The 18323-nt window shown below is 38.0% G+C and overlaps 1 protein-coding gene across 46 annotated transcripts in view; it reads left to right on the forward strand.

Moving 5' to 3' along the window:
- LOC137219987 (uncharacterized) overlaps positions 1 to 18323 on the forward strand; it is a 134821-nt gene that overhangs the window by 56043 nt on the left and 60455 nt on the right. For 7 of the 46 annotated variants that reach the window (XR_010941369.1, XR_010941370.1, XR_010941359.1 and 4 more), the window contains one exon: positions 12477 to 12527. The exons of 33 other annotated variants lie outside the window; for them this stretch is intronic. Coding sequence is in view for 2 of the 13 variants with exons in the window: in XM_067729430.1 (XP_067585531.1) it covers positions 12477 to 12527 (51 nt within the window). In the remaining 11 variants the exon portion in view is untranslated. Of the gene's footprint in view, positions 1 to 680; positions 4715 to 12476; positions 12528 to 13321; positions 14525 to 18323 lie in introns of those variants that run through there. 6 more of the 46 variants (XR_010941347.1, XR_010941361.1, XM_067729425.1 and 3 more) reach the window with 3 other exon arrangements.

Below are 18323 nucleotides of genomic sequence, written 5' to 3' on the forward strand. Positions count from 1 at the left end.
TTCCTCATGAGTTCACCGTACTTCAGGTTATAGCCCTGATCTGTTTAATCCTCCAACAATCCTGAGAGGGAGCCAAGGGGCAGATATGTTCTTTCCTCATTTCACAGATGAGAAAACTGAGGTTCAAAGATTCAAAGTGAGGTTAAGTGCTTCTGCCAAGGTCATTCTCTGAGGTGAAGCCGGAGCCGGGAATAGCACCTCATCCTCTTGTTTTCTCTCATGTGATTCTCCATCCGCTGACCCACTCTGACTATAAAAATGCACTGTACCAGGCCTCACACAGTCCCTGAAACGTCCTTTTAGTAGGACACCATGGTAGTGACAAGATTGAACAGATATAAAGAATGCTGTAAAAAAGGACCTGTCTTTTTTGTTGACTCCATTCCATAAAATTCCACAGCCACACTGCATGAGAAACATGAGACATCCATTAAGATCATGTACCCATTAGTTCCCAAAATCTAGCTAGAACTAGATTTTGCAGAAATTGAAGACACATCTTGTGGCCTGACTGCTGAAAATGAGTGTCTCAGGAGTCAGAGAGGCATTGCTGCTCAACGAAGTCAAGAATGCCCTTTGCTAATTGTTTCTCCTCCATTTCTGAGGGAATTTAAATTCATGATCGGCACCATATATTATACTTCAATACTATGCACCATCCATCTTGTACGTATTTGCAGGAAAGAATGTTGCCCAAGTCATTATATCATGCCATGATTCACAGTCGTATGACCTTAGGTGGCAGCTCAGCAGGAGCTTACCGGTGCCTTAAATCATCCCTGTTGTGGACATACAAGAGCGTGACCTCTGACTTCCCAAGCTGTCTCTTCATGAAATGAAAATGGAACTGCGAGTTTAGGGGAAAGTTTTGAAAGTGCCTGGCTCTTGTAGTCATCTAATGAGGTCCTCATTTCTAGCTGCTAAACGTGCCCTTTAATTGGTGGTCACTCGAAAATCAATGATAATATAACTGTCCAACTCTTTGGAGCTATTTTTCTCTCTGCTTTCTATCCTGCAAGTGCACGATAAAAGAAACCACCCATTCAGCCATTATCTTGTGTCACTTACTATTCAGAGATCAGTCTTCCTTTATGTGCTCCTTCAGGAAAGACCTGGGTTGTATTTTTCACTTGCCTCTCAGGCAGAGAGTAGAGTCCTTGGCACAGATTAAGTCCTCAGAAATGTTAGATGGGTGGATGGGTGGGCAGTGGATTGCAGCACATGAGCAACTACAGTAACATTGTGATTTTTTACTGTACATGACAAGGAAATGACCTCAGTTGGGGAAATAAATGCCTAGCACATATGCCACCACTTTCCCCTTCCATCTTCATTACAGTCCTTACTAATCTATTATGACATTTTTTCCCATTGGGTCTAGACATGACCTCAGGATGCTTGTAGAATATAAACAGTCCTGTGCAATGTAAACCTTGTATAATGTAAACAATGCTTTACTGTTTGATTTGAGTTGGGACACGAGAATAGTCCTATTTTCCGTCCATAACATAGACGTTGGAAATAATAGCTAATGCTTATGTAAACATATAGATTCATAGGATAGAAAAAATAATTTTTAAGAAATGACCTAGTACAGACTCAGGGGGAAAATATATGTTACCTTGATTATAGAAATTTGGTTCAGCCACTCAGCTTCAACCTTCAAAAATCATGTCACTTTTTATTTTCAACCAACATATGAATCCAAGGTATAGCAAAATAAACCATAAACCTTGCAGAACAGGGCCCTTCTAGATACGATCTCGTTAGGACCTGATCCTCCATGGTTGTATCTGCACAGAGGGGTAATGCCAGGTCCCCTACTGGGAAGTTGAATTGGAGGAAGAGATAGACATAGAGGTACTATGGGTAATTATAGACTGACATGGTCATCAAGAAGTCCTATGAAAAATAATTTCTGGTGAGTATAGAGTAAATCAGCAATGAGAAATGGAGAGGATTGGAATTAAGTAGACTCATCACTAGTCCGTGGTTATTACCAGTGTACCAGTTTAGCAATGAATTACTCAAGGTAATTGATGCTAGGTAGTCTAACAAACACTCCTGAAAGCCAAGTGTCTTAACTTAATAAATGTTTATTTCTCTTGTCAGAGACCAGTGTGAATTAGGTGGTTCATTCTTAGCAGATTGCTTTCAAATAGTGAATCAGGAACCCATGCCCCCTCCACCTTGAGGTGTTGTCTTAAATGCATGACTACCTAAAACTACAGCAGAAGGGAACATGGGCAATCATGCATAATATCTCCTGGCCAGGCCTGAAAGTGGTAGACCCATGCCCTTTCAACAAGAATGCAAAAACTTGACCTCTGCCTGGCTCCAAGGGAGGTTAGAAAAGGTCATTGTTCTGTGTGTCCAGGAAGAGGAGAATGAAATGCATCTCACTGTCTCATCCATAGCTAAAGGCAGGTAATCTGTGAGAGAGAGCAATGTTTGCAGATGGTGATACATGAAGATTGAGGAAGATTGATTTCTCAATCATTGAGGAGTACTGTTCCATCTAACTGAGTTCTGAATGGTAATAAAGTCATCCACTGAAAACTTACCAATCTAGTTTGTGTGCAAGATATTATGAATTATAGTCTTACCGTTAATTTAGCAGACCCACAAATATTTACATCTACCAAGCACCGTGCTGGCAACTGCAGCTTACCAGTACTTCTTTCCTGGGCCCTGGATAATTTCCAGTAGTTGGTGTCAGGATCTAAGCTATCCACTTGATGTGGACACTAGTCCCCTTGTAGCCCTTTCACAGGAGTCTTTAACCATTCGTGGCCAAAAACAAAGGAAATGGGAAGAGTTACTGCTCTGCTTATCAGAAAGTGTCTCCTAAGGTCTTGTCTCCTAAATCATTTTTCTGGCCCCTTTATAGTAATTCTTTCTTTATTCACATTTCTTGGCCTACTGAACACTATAATCAAATCCTCCCTCGATTTTCTTTTTTCTGAAGTATATAAAACTACATTTTCTTCAGCCTTTTTTAAAAAAATGGTAATTATCTTGTTTATTTGTATTTGGAAAATCTAATGAGATCACATATTTAAAAATCACATACTATCAAAAGATAAATAGTAGTAGTAATTCCTTCTGGAATATTTTTCCCCCTCATCCAACCAACGTTAGGTCCCTTACCCCCTTTCTTAGCAACTTTTATTAATTTCTTAAGTGACTATCAGAAGTTTTTTGTGGCAAAGGTACACGTGTATGTTTCAGAGGTTACTGTTGTCATGAATTCACAGAAGCCGGAGCCTGGAAAGCATTAAGTGGTCCTGAGCACCCCATTCCAATGAGAGAGCGTAGCAGTGCTCAAACGGCTGGGTGTCCTATAATTCAACTCAATTCTGGCACTATCTACCTGTAGATAGCATCAGATCTCTCATGTTAAGGGCTCAGTGCAGCAGGAATGCACACACACACTTCAGGTGCCAGTCACCAAGTATATGTTGTCACCTGTGCTTCTGACCCTTGTACCACAGATCAGAGGTTCCAACGACCCCCTTCTTAGCTTTAATTAATTTGCTCAAGTGACTCATAGAACTCACAGAAATATTCTATTAACTAGATTAACCGGTGTATTATAAAATGATAAAACTCAGCAACAGCCAGATAGAGAACATGTATAGGACGAGGTATGGGGAGAAAGCATGGAGCCCACTCTCCCCAAATCTCCACGTGCTCACCAACTGGGAAGCTCCCTGAACCCTGTCCTTGGGGGTTTAATGGAGGCTTCAGTACACAGGTGTGACTGAATGACTCATTGGCAATGGGCGATTGAGCTCAATCTTAAGTGGCTCTTCCCTGCCCTGAGGGCAAGGGGGTGGGACTGAAAGTTCCAACCTCTAATCACAAGGTTGGCTCCACAGGCTGCCTGCTCCCATCCTTAGATGCTTTCCAAAGATCACCTTGTTAACATAACAAAAGACACCATTATCATCTCATCACTTAGGAAATCCCAAGGGTTTTAGAAACTCTGTGGCAGAAACTGGGACAGAGACCAAAAATATAATTCTTATTACTCCTAAAGCACAGTTATCTAGGTAAATGTTTGTATCACCCCAAACAGGCAGTAGTCACCAGGGAAAATAAGTTAATTGCCAGTCTTTTCTATTACTTTTTAAAAATCAGATTTAAGAAGAGAATTTTTTTAATGGCCAGTGAAAATGTCTCTTACTTTAGCTCTTGCCTTTTTCTACTTATTATTTATTTTTTCAATTTTTAGTTTAGTTTTGAAAAGTGTCTTTAAGTTATTTTAAGGCTAGAACCGAACCTTCCAGGGTTAAAAAAGTATTGCGTCACTTGAAAGAGATTATTTTAGACTTAGTGAAATGGATTTGATGCTAGAGAACATGTGACATCATACATTTGACCTTTTTGAAATGATTTACATTATATCAGCTACATTTTAAGTCCAGCAACTGCAACCCAAAAAAAGAAAAAGAAAAAAACCCTACTAATTAAGGAAACTTTGCAGATTGATGGCATTAGATTATCAATTAAGATCTCAGTTTTAAACCAGATTTTTCCTCTAAATAGGGATCCAAAGAACACTAGTTTTAGGGTCAGTCTAATTAGTCAGACAGCCTTCTGATTGTTTAGTGCCTTCACTTGAAGTTTGTTAAATATTTTTGAATATCACCTATGCTCCCATGGGATATTAGTGAATGCGAAGTCAACAAAAAAGAAAAAGTAAGAAAAAGCATTTTGTAGTAAAATAAACTTGAGAAATCCTGGGTTCAGGAAATTTAAACATGTTTCGTGACTGGAGGACTTTTGAGATGTGGAATGAGCTATAATGTGCTCTGTGAATTTCACTGTTAAGTAGAGTTTGGTCTGAAGTGTTTTTAAACTTTATTTGGCTCTACAACCCTTTGTCAGTGGAACATTTTAAAGGACTCTTTGTTTCTAGCAACTTTGGAAAATGCTGTTCTGGTCTCAGTTAAGCCCTTGAAATCTTAGCATTTGGAAGGAGATCCACATACAAGCTCATCCAATTTCTGGTACAGAAATCTACCATGTATCCATGCTATAGGCTCACTCAGCTGTGGATGAGTATTTTGATAACAAAATGCTCACTACCCATAAATCAGCTGATTCTATAGTCGGAATGCTGGTCTGTTTAGGAGGTTTTAACTTTTTAAGTGCCTTTTACTATTAGAAAATTTTAAGTTTTAAAATTTTGTCTATTGGACCTAGATCTGATCTCTGGATTAAGATAAGTCCTACTCAAGTAAAAGAATCCTTATTTTTCAAGGATGATTTGTACATGAAAAAAAAAATCCATATACTTAAAATCATCTGTAAATAGTGACTGAAGAGTAATTGAAAATACATTTGAAAATAATTTTCATTTGAAATTTATGTCAAAATATGTTATTATATAAACGAATCCAGTATATTTTCTCTTATAGCCAGTAAAATTTAGGTTAAATTTTAATTAAGCACAAGTGCTACAATTAAAAACAAGAATTACATTCTGTTTCGAGTGATTATTTCAGCAAAACTGGTTTATGGGACAGTAAACTGTCCTTCACTGCATGTTCAGTGTTAGCAGCTGAAACAGGCTAATTCTGGTAAAAATTCAACAGTTTTCCAAGGCCTTCTCTTAATTACCTGATACTCAATTGTTTTTTCTTTTACTTCTATTGTATCTCTTTTTTAAATTGTTAACTACACATCCTCATTTATCAATGGCTTTGTATGTTTAACCCTGCAGATCTCTGGTATTATTTACAATGACTTCATGATATTATATCTTTAAAATTCAGAATTTCACTTTAAAGTTGATTTGAATTTTATTTCTATTATACGGTATTATGTTTTTGTTATGAATCCATCAGTGAGTAATTTGCTGAAACAGGATGAGCAGTTTGCTGACTTAGAAGGGCTGGAATCTATAGACACCTTAAAATTAGGATGTAGATAACGAATAGTTGGATGACAAGAAACCCTGTTATATGAAAACAGGAATAATAATGAGTGTTCCAAATCTTATCTTTTCTGTTCTTACTTTTCTCCAAAGGTTAGTTCTAGAGTCCTTAATTCTCTATTCAGTATTAAATGATTGACTATTCGCAGCCTTCCCACCATTCTCCCCACTTCTAGGTCTGAGTTTGATACACCTTTTGGTTTCATCCTTTCTTTGTGAAGTAGTGTTCCTAGTCAAGCCAGAAGGCTGTTCCATTAAAGGTTTAGCATTTTAGTGATTTTAGTAGTAAGGGTAAGGATAAGTGGTCTTCAGCCCGTCACAGTCTTCCACCCAACCTTTCTTCAGATGAATTTCCTGCAGTAGAAAAATTAGACAACCAGGCTGAATGATTGAGTCCCTGACCATGACTAGCAATGAACTACTCAGCCCTGGCTTCCTGGGCATGCCATCCTTCAAAAACAGCCTGCCAGATGGAATCTCAGTCCCCTAGCTTGGCATTCAAGATACTCATACTCTAATCCACCAAAATCCACTTCCAGTAGTTCTCCCCACTTCTTTCATACAGCAAATATCCATTCACCCAACTGCATTCACTTATCTGGAGTACAAATTCTTTTCCTTATGTTCCAATATATCCCTATTTCATCTGCCTAGGAAGTCTTTCAAATTCTTCACAATCCTAAATCCTACATGGTCTTTACTTTCCTACCTTTACAACTTGACCTTAAGAAAATTTTTGCTTTCCAAGATCTATAAGTCAATCAATCAATAAACCATTAATAAGTTCATAGGCTGCTTCAATACAGTTCTCCTCAATACAAATATAGTTGTCAATCCTTGATAATAACAGCTTATATTTGATCACATAGAAATGTATTTTAACTCACATATTTGTTATCTAAAATGATAGTATAGCACTCTTCATTTTGTTGGTTATTTTCACATGTTTTAATGTCAGTATCACCTCTTTGAAGACTTAAAGTATATGTTGTCCATTTTTCCAGTATTTTAATATCCTGCCCTGTTTTACACTTAGTGGGTGTTCAATAAATGACTTTGACACTTCACAGAATGGAGAAAATTTTCCCTAATCCTACCTAATCCTACAAGCATTGACCCTGTCTGACTTTGCACATCACTTGTTAATGGCAGCTGGGTAGTTGTGTTTGATAGAAATTCAAGAAAAAATTTCTACGTGTTTCAAGACCAAAGCCACAGTCATATGAGGACCTTAGTCAGCATGATGAATATATTCTTAAACATATACAATGGAGAATTGCACTTTTATGATTTTGTGATGAATCACATGTAAAACAGTCATTCACATTTTATTTATTATTATTTTTAAATATCTTTATTGGAGTATAATTGCTTTACAATGGTGTGTTAGTTTCTGCTTTATAACAAAGTGAATCAGCTATACATATACATATATCCCCACATCTCCTCCCTCTTGCATCTCCCTCCCACCCTCCCTATCCCACCCCTCTAGGTAGTCACAAAGCACTGAGCTGATCTCCCTGTGCTATGTGGCTACTTCCCACTAGTTGTGTATTTTACATTTGGTAGTGTATATATGTCCATGCCACTCTCTCTTTGTCCCAGCTTACCCTTCCCCCTTCCTATGTCCTCAAGTCCATTCTCTATGTCTGCGTATTTATTCCTGTCCTGCCCCTAGGTTCTTCAGAACCATTTTTTCTTTCTTTCTTTTTTTTTTTTTTTTTTTAGATTCCATAAATATGTGTTAGCATATGGGATTTGTTTTTCTCTTTCTGACTTACTTCACTTTGTATGACAGACTCTAGGTCCATCCACCTCACTATGAATAACTCAATTTCGTTTCTCTTTACAGCTGAGTAATATTCCATTGTGTATTTGTGTCACATCTTCATTATCCATTCATCTGTTGCTGGACACTTAGGATGCTTCCATGTCCTGGCTATTGTAAATAGAGCTTCAAAGAACATTGTGGTACATGTCTCTTTTTGAATGGTGATTTTCTCAGGGTATATGCCCAGCCGTGGGATTGCTGGGTCGTATGGTAGTTCTATTTTTAGTTTTTTAAGGACCCTACATACTGTTCTCCATAGTGACTGTATCAATTTACATTCCCACCAACAGTACAAGAGTGTTCCTTTTGCTCCACACACTCTCCAGCATTTATTGTTTGTAGATTTTTTTGATGATGGACATTCTGACCGGTGTGAGGTGATACCTCATTGCACTTTTGATTTGCATTTCTCTAATGATTAGTGATGTTGAGCATTCTTTCATGGGTTTGTTGTCAATCTGTATATTTTCTTTGGAGAAATGTCTGTTTAGGGCTTCTGCCCATTTTGGGATTGCCTTGTTTGTTTTTTTGATGTTGAGCTGCATGAGCTGCTTGTATATTTTGAGATTAATCCTTTGTCAGTTTCTTCATTTGCAAATATTTTCTCCCATTCTCAGGATTGTCTTTTCATCTTGTTTATGGTTTCCTTTGCTGTGCAAAAGCTTTGAAGTTTCATTAGGTCCCATTTGTTTATTTTTGTTTTTATTTCCATTTCTCTAGGAGGTGGGTCAAAAAGGATATTGCCGTGATGTATGTCATAGAGTATTCTGCCTATGTTTTCCTCTAAGAGTTTTATAGCATCTGGTCTTACATTTAGGTCTTTAATCCATTTTGAGTTTATTTTTGTGTATGGTGTTAGGGAGTATTCGAATTTCATTCTTTTAAATGTAGCTGTCTAGTTTTCCCAGCACCATTATCGAAGAGGCTGTCTTTTCTCCATTGTATATTCTTGCGTCCTTTATGAAAAATAAGGTGACCATATGTGCGTGGGTTTCTCTCTGGGCTTTCTATCCTGTTCCATTGATGTATATTTCTGTTTTTGTGCCAGTACCATACTGTCTTGGTTACTGTACCTTTGTAATGTAGTCTGAGGCCTGGGAGCGTAATTCCTCTAGCTCTGTTTTTCTTTCTCAAGATTGCTTTTGTTATTCAGGGTCTTATGTGTTTCCATACAAATTCTGAAATTTTTTGCTCTAATTCTGTGAAAAATGCCATTGGTAGTTGGATAGGTATTGCATTGAGTCTGTAGGTTGCTGTGGGTAATAGTGTCATTTTCACAATGTTGATTCTTCCAATCCAAGAACATGGTATATCTCTCCATCTGTTTGTATCATGTTTAATTTCTTTCATCAGTGTCTTACAATTTTCTGCATAAAGGTCTCCTTAGGTAGGTTTATTCCTAGGTATTTTGTTCTTTTTGTTGCAGTGGTAAATGGAAGTGTTTCCTTAATTTGTGTTTCAGATTTTTCATTATTAGTGTATAGGAATGCAAGAGATTTCTGTTCATTTATTTTGTGTCCTGCTATATAACCAAATTCATTGATTAGCTCTAGTAGTGTTCTGGTAGCATCTTTAGGATTCTCTATGTATAGTATCATGTCACCTGCAAACAGTGACAGCTTTACTTCTTCTTTTCCAATTCGGATTCCTTTTATTTCTTTTTCTTCTTTGATTTCTGTGGTTAGAACTTCGAAAACTATGTTGAATAATAGTGGTGAGAGTGAACAACCTTGTCTTGTTCCTCATCTTAGAGGAAATGGTTTCAGTTTTTCACCATTAAAAACGGTGTTGGATGTGGGTTTGTCATATATGGCCTTTATTATGTTGAGGCAAGTTCCCTCTATGCCTACTTTCTGCAGGGTTTTTATCGTAAATGGGTGTTGAATTTTGTGGAAAGCTTTTCCTGCATCTATTGAGATGATCATATGGTTTTTCTCCTTCTATTTGTTAATATGGTTTATCACATTGATTGATTTGCATATATTGAAGAATGCTTTCATTCCTGGGATAAACACCACTTGATCATGGTGTAGGATCCTTTTAATGTGCTGTTGGATTCTGTTTGCTAGTATTTTGTTGAGGATTTTCGCATCTGTGTTCATCAGTGATATTGGCCTGTAGTTTTCTTTCTTTGTGACATCTTTGTCTGGTTTTGGTATCAGGGTGATGGTGGCCTCGTAGAATGTTTGGGAATGTTTCTCCCTCTGCTATATTTTGGAAGAGTTTGAGCAGGATAGGTGTTATCTCTTCTCTAAATGTTTGCTAGAACTCGCCTGTGAAACCATCTTGTCCTGGGCTTTTGTTTGTTGGAAGATTTTTAATCACGGTCTCTATTTCAGTGCTTCTGATTGGTGCCTTTATATTTTATATTTCTTCCTGGTTCAGTCTCAGAAGGTTGTGCATTTCTAAGAATTTGTGTGTTTCTTCCAGGTTGTCCATTTTATTGGCATAGAGTTGCTTGTAGTGATCTCTCATGATCCATTGTATTTCTGCAGTGTCTGTTGTTACTTCTCCTTTTTCATTCCTAATTGTATTGATTTGAGTCTTCTTCCTTTTTTTGTTGATGAGTCTGGCTAATGGTTTATCAATTTTGTTTATCTTCTCAAAGAACCAGCTTTTAGTTTTATTGATTTTTGCTCTCATTTCCTTCATTTGTTTTTCATTTATTTCTGACCTGATTTTTATGATTTCTTTCCTTCTGCTAACTTTGGGTTTTTTTTGGTTCTTCTTTCCCTATTCACTTTAAGTGTAAGTTTAGATTGTTTATTTGAGTTGTTTCTTCCTTCTTGAGGTAGGCTTGTATTGCTATAAACTGCCCTCTTACAACTGCTTTTGCAGCATCCCGTAGGTTTTGCGTCATCGTGTTTTCATTGTCATTCGTTTCTAGGTATTTTTTTATTTCCTCTTTGATTCCTTCAGTGATCTCTTGGTTATTTAGTAGCATATTGTTTAGCCTCTATGTTTTTGTATTTTTTACAGTTTTTTCCCTGTAATTGATATCTAGTCTTGTAGCATTATGGTCAGAATAGATACTTGATACGATTTTAATTTTCTTACATTTCCCAAGGCTTGACTTGTGACAGGTCAATATATGACCTGTCCTGGAGAATGTTCCATGAGCACTTGAGAAGAAAGTGTATTCTATTCTTTATGGGTGGAATGTTCTATAAATATGAATTAAGTCCATCTTGTTTAATGTGTCATTTAAAGCTTGTGTTTCCTTATTTATTTTCATTCTGGATGATCTGTCCTTTGGTGAAAGTGGGGTGTTAAAGTCTCCTCCTATGATTGTGTTACTGTTGATTTCCCCTTCTATGGCTGTTAGCATTTGCCTTATGTATTGAGGTGCTCCTATTTTAGGTGCATAAATATTTACAATTGTTATATCTCTTCTTGGATCGATCCCTTGATCATTATGTAGTGTCCTGCTTTGTCTCTTGTAATAGTCTTTACTTTAAAGTCTATTTTGTCTGATATGAGAATTGCTATTCCAGCTTTCTTTTGATATCCATTTGCATGGAATATCTTTTTCCATCCCCTCACTTTCAGTCTGTATGTGTCCCTAGTATGTGTCTGAAGTGGTTCCTTTGTAGACAGCATATATAGGGGTCTTGTTTTTGTATCCATTCAGCCAGTCTATGTCCTTTGGTTGGAGCATTTAATTCATTTACATTTAAGGTAGTTATTGATATGTATGTTCCTATTCCCATTTTCTTAATTCTTTTGGGTTTGTTATTGGAGGTTTTTTCCTTCTCTTGTGTTTCCTATCTAGAGAATTTCCTTTAGCATTTGTAGTAAAGCTGTTTTTGTGGTGCTGAATTCTCATAGGTTTAGCATGTCTGTAAAGGTTTTAATTACTCTGTCAAATCTGAATGAGATCTTTGCTGGGTAGAATTATCTTGGTTGTAGGTTTTTCCCTTTCATCACTTTGAATATGTCTTGCCACTCCCTTCTGGCTTGCAGAGTTTCTGCTGAAAGGTCAGTTGTTAACCTTATGGGGATTCCCTTGTATGTTATTTGTTGTTTTCCCTTGCTGCTTTTAATATTTTTTCTTTGTATTTAATTTTTGATAGTTTGATTAATATGTGTCTTGGCATGTTTCTCCTTGGATATTTCCTGTATGGCACTGTCTGCGCTTCCTGGACTTGATTGCCTATTTCCGTTCCCGTTATAAGGGAAGTTTTCAACTGTATTCTCCTCAAATATTTTCTCAGTCCCTTTCTTCTTCTCTTCTTCTTCTGCGACCCCTATAATTCGAATGTTGGTGTGTTTAATGTTGTCCCAGAGGTCTCTGAGACCGTCCTCAATTCTTTTTATTCTTTTTTCTTTATTCTGCTCTGCTGTAGTTATTTCTACTATTTTATCTTCCAGGTCACTTTTCTGTTCTTCTGCCTCAGTTATTCTGCTATTGATTCCTTACAGAGAATTTTTAATTTCATTTATTGTGTTCTTCATCATTGTTTGTTTGCTCTTTAGTTCTTCTAGGTCCTTGTTAAACGTTTATTGTATTTTCTCCATTCTATTTCCAAGCTTTTGGCTCATCTTTACTATGATTACTCTGAGTTCTTTTTCATGTGGACTGCCTATTTCCTCCTCATTCGTTTGGTCTGGTGGGTTTTTTCCTTGTTCCTTCATCTGCTGTGTGTTTCTCTGTATTCTCATTTTGCTTAACTTACTGTGTTTGGGGTCTCCTTTTTGCAGGCTGCAGGTTCGTAGTTCCTGCTGTTTTTGGTGTCTGCCCCCATGGCTAAGGTAGGTTCAGTGGGTTGTGTAGGCTTCCTGGTGGATGGGAGTGGTGCCTGTGTTCTGGTGGATGAGGCTGCATCTTGTCTTTCAGGTGGGCAGGACCGCATCCTGTGGTGTGTTTTGGGGTGTCTGTGACCTTATTATGATTTTAGGCAGCCTGTGTGCTAATGGGTGGGTTTATGTTCCTCTCTTGCTAGTTGTTTGGCATAGGGTTTCCAGCACTGTAGCTTGCTGGTCGTTGAGTGGAGCTGGGTGTTAGCATTTAGATGGAGATCTCTGGGAGAGCTTTCGCCTTTTGATATTATGTGGTGCCGGGGGGGAGGGTCTCTCGTGGACCAATGTCCTGAACTTGGCTCTCCTGCCTCAGAGGCACAGGCCTGACACCCTTCAGAGCACCAAGACCCTGTCAGCCACACGGCTCAGAACAAAAGGGAGAAAAAAAGAAAGAAAGAAAGTAAAAAATAAATAAAATAAAGTTATTAAAATAAAAAATATTAAAAATTTTATTTAAAATATTAAAATTTTATTAAAAATTAAAAAGTAATTTCAAAAAAGAAAGAAAGAAAGAATAGAGCAACCAAACCAAAAAAGAAATCCACCAATGATAACAAGCACTATAAACAATACTAAAAAGCAAAAAAACAAAAGACGTACAGACAGAACCATAGGACAAATGGTATAAGCAAAGCTATACAGACAAAATCACAGAAAGTCCACCGCCTCAATTTTGGATGATTCATTGTCTATTCAGGTATTCCACTGCTGGGATAGATTTCCCTTTTTCTTCTTTGTTTGCACAGCTCCTGGCGCTCAGCTTTGGATTTGGCCCCACCTCTGCGTGTAGGTCACCTGAGGGTGTGTTTTCTTCACCCAGGCAATACAGGGTTAAAGGAGCAGCTGCTTCGGGGGCTCTGGCTCACTCAGGCCGGGGGGAGGGTGGGGTATGGAGTGCGGGGCGAGCCTGCCGCAGCAGAGGCCAGCGTGATGTTGCACCAGCCTGAGGCGTGCCGTGCGTTCTCCCGCGGAAGTTGTCCCTGGAATTCGGGACCCTGGCAATGGTGGGCTGCAAAGGCTCCCAGGAGGGGAAGTGTGGACAGTGGCTTGTGCTTTCACACAGGATTCTTGGTGGCTGCAGCAGCAGCCTTAGCATCTTATGCCTGTCTCTGGGGTCCGCGCTGATAGCCGCAGCTCGCACCCGTCTCTGGAGCTCGTTTCGGCAGTGCTTTATTAATCCCCGCTCCTTGCGCAACCCGAAACAGTGGTGTCTTACCTCTTAGGCAGATCCAGACATTTTCCTGGACTCCCTCCCAGCTAGCTGTGGCACACTAGCCCCCTTCAGGCTGTGTTCACGCAGCCAACCCCAGTCCTCTCCCTGGGACCTCACCTCTGAAGCCCGAGCCTCAGCTCCCAGCCCCCACCTGCCCTGGCAGGTGAGCAGAGAAACCTCTGAGGCTGGTGAGTGCTGGTCGGCACCGATCTGTGCGGGATGCTCTCTGCTTTGCCCTTCACACCCCTGTTGCTGTGCTCTCCTCCGTGTCTCCAAAGCTCCCCCCACCTCCCCCAATGCTCCCTGTCTCTACCAGTGAAGGGGCTTCATAGTGTGTGGAAACTTTTCCTCCTTCACAGCTCCCTCCCAGAGGTGCAGGTCCCATCCCTATTCTTTTGTCTCTGTTTTTTCTTTTGCCCTACCCAAGTACGTGGGGAGTTTCTTGCCTTTTGGGAAGTCTGAGGTCTTCTGCCAGCGTTCAGTAGGTGTTCTGTAGTTGTTCCACCTGTAGATGTATTTCTGATGTATTTGTGGGGAGGAAGGTGATCTCCACGTCTCACTCCTCTGCCATCTTGAAGGTTCATTCATATTTTAAATACTCTTCAGAGCACAATTTTTAAACTTTTATTTCTCTAAACATAATTATTTAATAATTAAGAGGTGTCAAAATATTACAGTTGGTTTTTCTTGTCATTCTGTTTGTTTGTTTGATCCCATATTGTATCTTGGAGATTTGGGGGCAACTTACATTCTGCAGTAGTATACAGTATATATGCACAGTGTTTTAAAAATCTGATGTATAAATATTGAGTTTTACTGTCACCTAGATGGCAGATATGTAAAAAATAAATTCATTAAAATATTTCTAATGTCCTGGTTTTAAAATAGGGAGCACTTTCTCAATGTTCATCTCTTCACATAGTCATAAAGTTTCCTACTTTAACAAAAGTCACTTGGTTCTCTGCGCACCAATGAACTTGAATTTACAAGTTCATGCTAATGTGTTCTCTGCTAAAGTTGGGAAATTTTCTTTCTGTGTATCCATTGATATTTCACTATTTATCATGGTGGTGTAAATGCTTGGGTTAGCCTGACCTAAAGGCATCCAAATTCATGGGAATGGGACAATATAATTAAATATCACAATTAATGGGCTTGATGCTCCTATTTCATTCTTCACACAAACATATTAAAAGTAGATTTTTTTTTATTACGTAAGATTTGGTTCTATATATAGTTCAGCCAGAAGTAAAATTATTCCTAAATCACCCTGTCTCCCAACCTAATGCGTCAGCTTCAGCCTGTACACATAATGACAGTCAGACCTTGATTGGCTTTTTTCTCTTCCAACTGGCGGTGTAGACAGCAAACAGGAACCCTGTCTGAGAAGAGTTTGTGTATAGACCCAGAGAAAAATTTTAACATGGCACTGTTGTTTATGTTATGATCAACCAAATTTATTGATCCAGTCATTTATTTATTTGTTCTTACAAAGTCCTGTATTCATCCATCCAGCACATTTCCTGAATACTTACCATGCACCAAATACTGAAACTACAGTAATAAGCAAAACAGACATAGCCCACGTAGTCCCGGATTTCATAATTTGGAAAGCACAGCTGGACTAGAGTTACCCTTAGGAAAAATACGTTCAAATATAATTAGATAATCACACAAATATGTGAAATGAATAATAAACATATGATGCTGTAAAAGCAACGAGACCCAGTATTTTCAGGAGGTCAAAGAAAGGCTTTTTTGTGTCAGTGCCATTTGAACTGAGATGGGAAGGACGCATTAACTAAACAATGGCGGTGATGGGGAAAGTAATCACTAGCTATCTGACCTCAGACAGGTTACTTAACCAGTTTATGCGTCAGTTTTCTCATCTATCAAATGACAAGGTTAATAGTACCTACTTTATAGGATCTGGTGAGGATTTGGTAAGAGTTTAGGACTATGTTCACTACATGGGCTCTATGTAAATATTACATATTGTTGTTACATGGCATTTTTACCCATAGCTTGCTAAGTTAGAAACATACTGAAGAAAATAAAAATAATTAAATAATACTGAATGTTGATTTCAGATTTATTCAAAGTAAGATGCAAGTGATAAATAAAACTTTCCATACAAAAAGTCACAATTCAGGTAGGGAGAGAACATGGAAAATGTTGAAAGCGATGAAAATGATGATGTGAACTGCTTACAATAGATGCATTATGAAATGACACCTAGGAAAACTGGAAATCAATGAAGTTGTGTTAATTGCTATTTTTTTTGGAAAGGGAAGATGGATGCTTGCAATAAACTTAAATGAAAGATTTTTAAAAATGGTGCCCTGGGAAGAGAGAGGCACAAAAGCATGCTCATAATTTTGTGGCTTGGGCTGAAGCATTTCTCAAATGTCCTTGAAAGTTTCCAAAGACAGTCTTTCCTCAGGAAAGTATTTCTCTTGTGAGTAAATAATGTTCTTGCCTAGAAATGAAATGCAGTAATATATTACATTGCAAGTGAACTGTTAGCAAGACTGGCAGCAGAAATTCAGAAACAAATGTCGCATTGCAATCTAGAGTTTGAGGCTCTGTATCTGAACTTCCATAACTTCTAAAGGGATGCCCTTTGTATGAAATCAAAATAGTCCAGAGAAGAATTTTGACTTCTCTTTACTTAACTATTAGAAGGATTTATTTGGAATTATTATTGTGTCATGCATGTTCTGCCTTAAATTTTCTGTGGTTGAGTTGCACAATTGATAAGCTAAGGTTTCTTTCCACCATAAAAAGGCTCCTTTTAAGGAGTCCTATAATAATGACATTTAAAATACTTGCTTGCTTTTGAAGAAAGCTTCATGCTTTCCAAAGTGCTTTATAAACGCATTTCTACGAGGCAGGTGGAACGTGTCCTGTCAACAGTATTTTACAGAAAAGAAAATGGAGGCTGTAAAGGAAAGCTGCTTGGTCAAGGTCATTCAGTGCGTTAGGCGAGTTTTCATCACAGGAGTACTCACAGTTGAGCAGGGAATCCAGCAGGGAAAGCTTAAGGCTTTAGTCTATCTTTACACAAGTATTTTTGCATAAATGAAAAATTTACCCAAAGTGAAGTGCATTAGGTACCTAATACTGCCTTCTTGTTCCTTGGAGTCCAGTGAGGGATACAGACTGAGCATATTCTATCCCAATGAAGATAACTTAGATTATTCTGAGGATGATCACCTGGGCTTCAGAATCTGAATTCCAGCTTGACCCCTTACATGAAGGAAGGCTCTTTCAGAGCCTGTTTCTCCATCCCTTAAATGGCAATTTTAATTTTAATGCTCTCTTATATGTTTATTAACTCATTCACTTAACAAAGCCCCTGCTAGATCTCAAGTACTCTGCTAAGAATGGTGAAGCTTTTCTAGGAAGCCAGAAGGCATCCTTCAGTGGATAGCGGAGGTCAAGAGAGGTTAGAGTTAACACTTGAATTTGACAGTGGGAGAAGATGAAAGGTTCACACGGCAAGGAAAAGAGAAAAAGGCTATTATACAGGTTAAAGAGCTAGACCTGGAGATATTTGGAGTGACAAAATTTCTGAATTTTGATGTACCATACTTCCTGCCTCAGCTTCCGCATCTTGGAAATGGGAATAATGATTAAACATGTTTCACAGTATTCATTTGGTAGAGATTAAATGAGGATTAAATAAGCATGGAAAGTGGCATAGGACAAATTTGATAATTATGTATGAAAGTGTGTATAAATAAAATCAATTGCCATGACCCCTCTTCGTACCAAGTGATCACAGCACGCTTTAATTTTCTAGCTGAGTCTGGATATGGATTCGTAACTTTATTCAAACAGTGTATCAGGCACCACTTAACCTTTGGATTGGCTGGAAATTTTTGCTCCTCTGCTCTAATACAATTTAATTTTAATTTTGGTTTTTAAGTTACATGGGTATAAATAAGAAGAGTGTTAAAGAAATGTATTTCAGATTTTAAATTCAAAAATGTAGAAAAACTTTCTTTTACTATTTTTCATTTTACGTTTGGACCAGCTACTTTTTCTTCTGCACCCAGGCAAAAGGGATTCTGAAGAAAACACTTTAAAATTTTGATTTCATATATAAGATAGTGGGAGCCTCTGCCTGCTTGATTTACATTTGTGCTCACCTTCCACTTTATGCGGGAGGGGGCATACGAATAAAGGAAATTTTTATATGATTTCAAGTTATTTAATTCCTGATATTATATTTATCCATGATAGAGTGTTATGATTTGCCTACAACATCCATCCTTCCTTTTCTTGTACCTTACCTTGTTCAGAGAGGACTTGTGCCTGTTCTGCTTTGAATTTCTCAACCAGTTCAGCGGCTAAAATCACAGGTGAAGCTTAGCTTCTGCTGATTTAATCCACCCAATCGAGATAGAGTTTCTCATTTTATTCAGCAAATATTTACTATGCCTTAAAAAAAGATTTTTAAAAAAATGCATGGTCTTATTTGCTGATGCTGCTGGGAATTAATTAATTAACTAAGTTTTAGGTTCACAGTA

Source organism: Pseudorca crassidens, chromosome 2 (genome assembly GCF_039906515.1).
Source record: "Pseudorca crassidens isolate mPseCra1 chromosome 2, mPseCra1.hap1, whole genome shotgun sequence".
Classification (NCBI taxonomy): Eukaryota; Metazoa; Chordata; class Mammalia; order Artiodactyla; family Delphinidae; genus Pseudorca; species Pseudorca crassidens.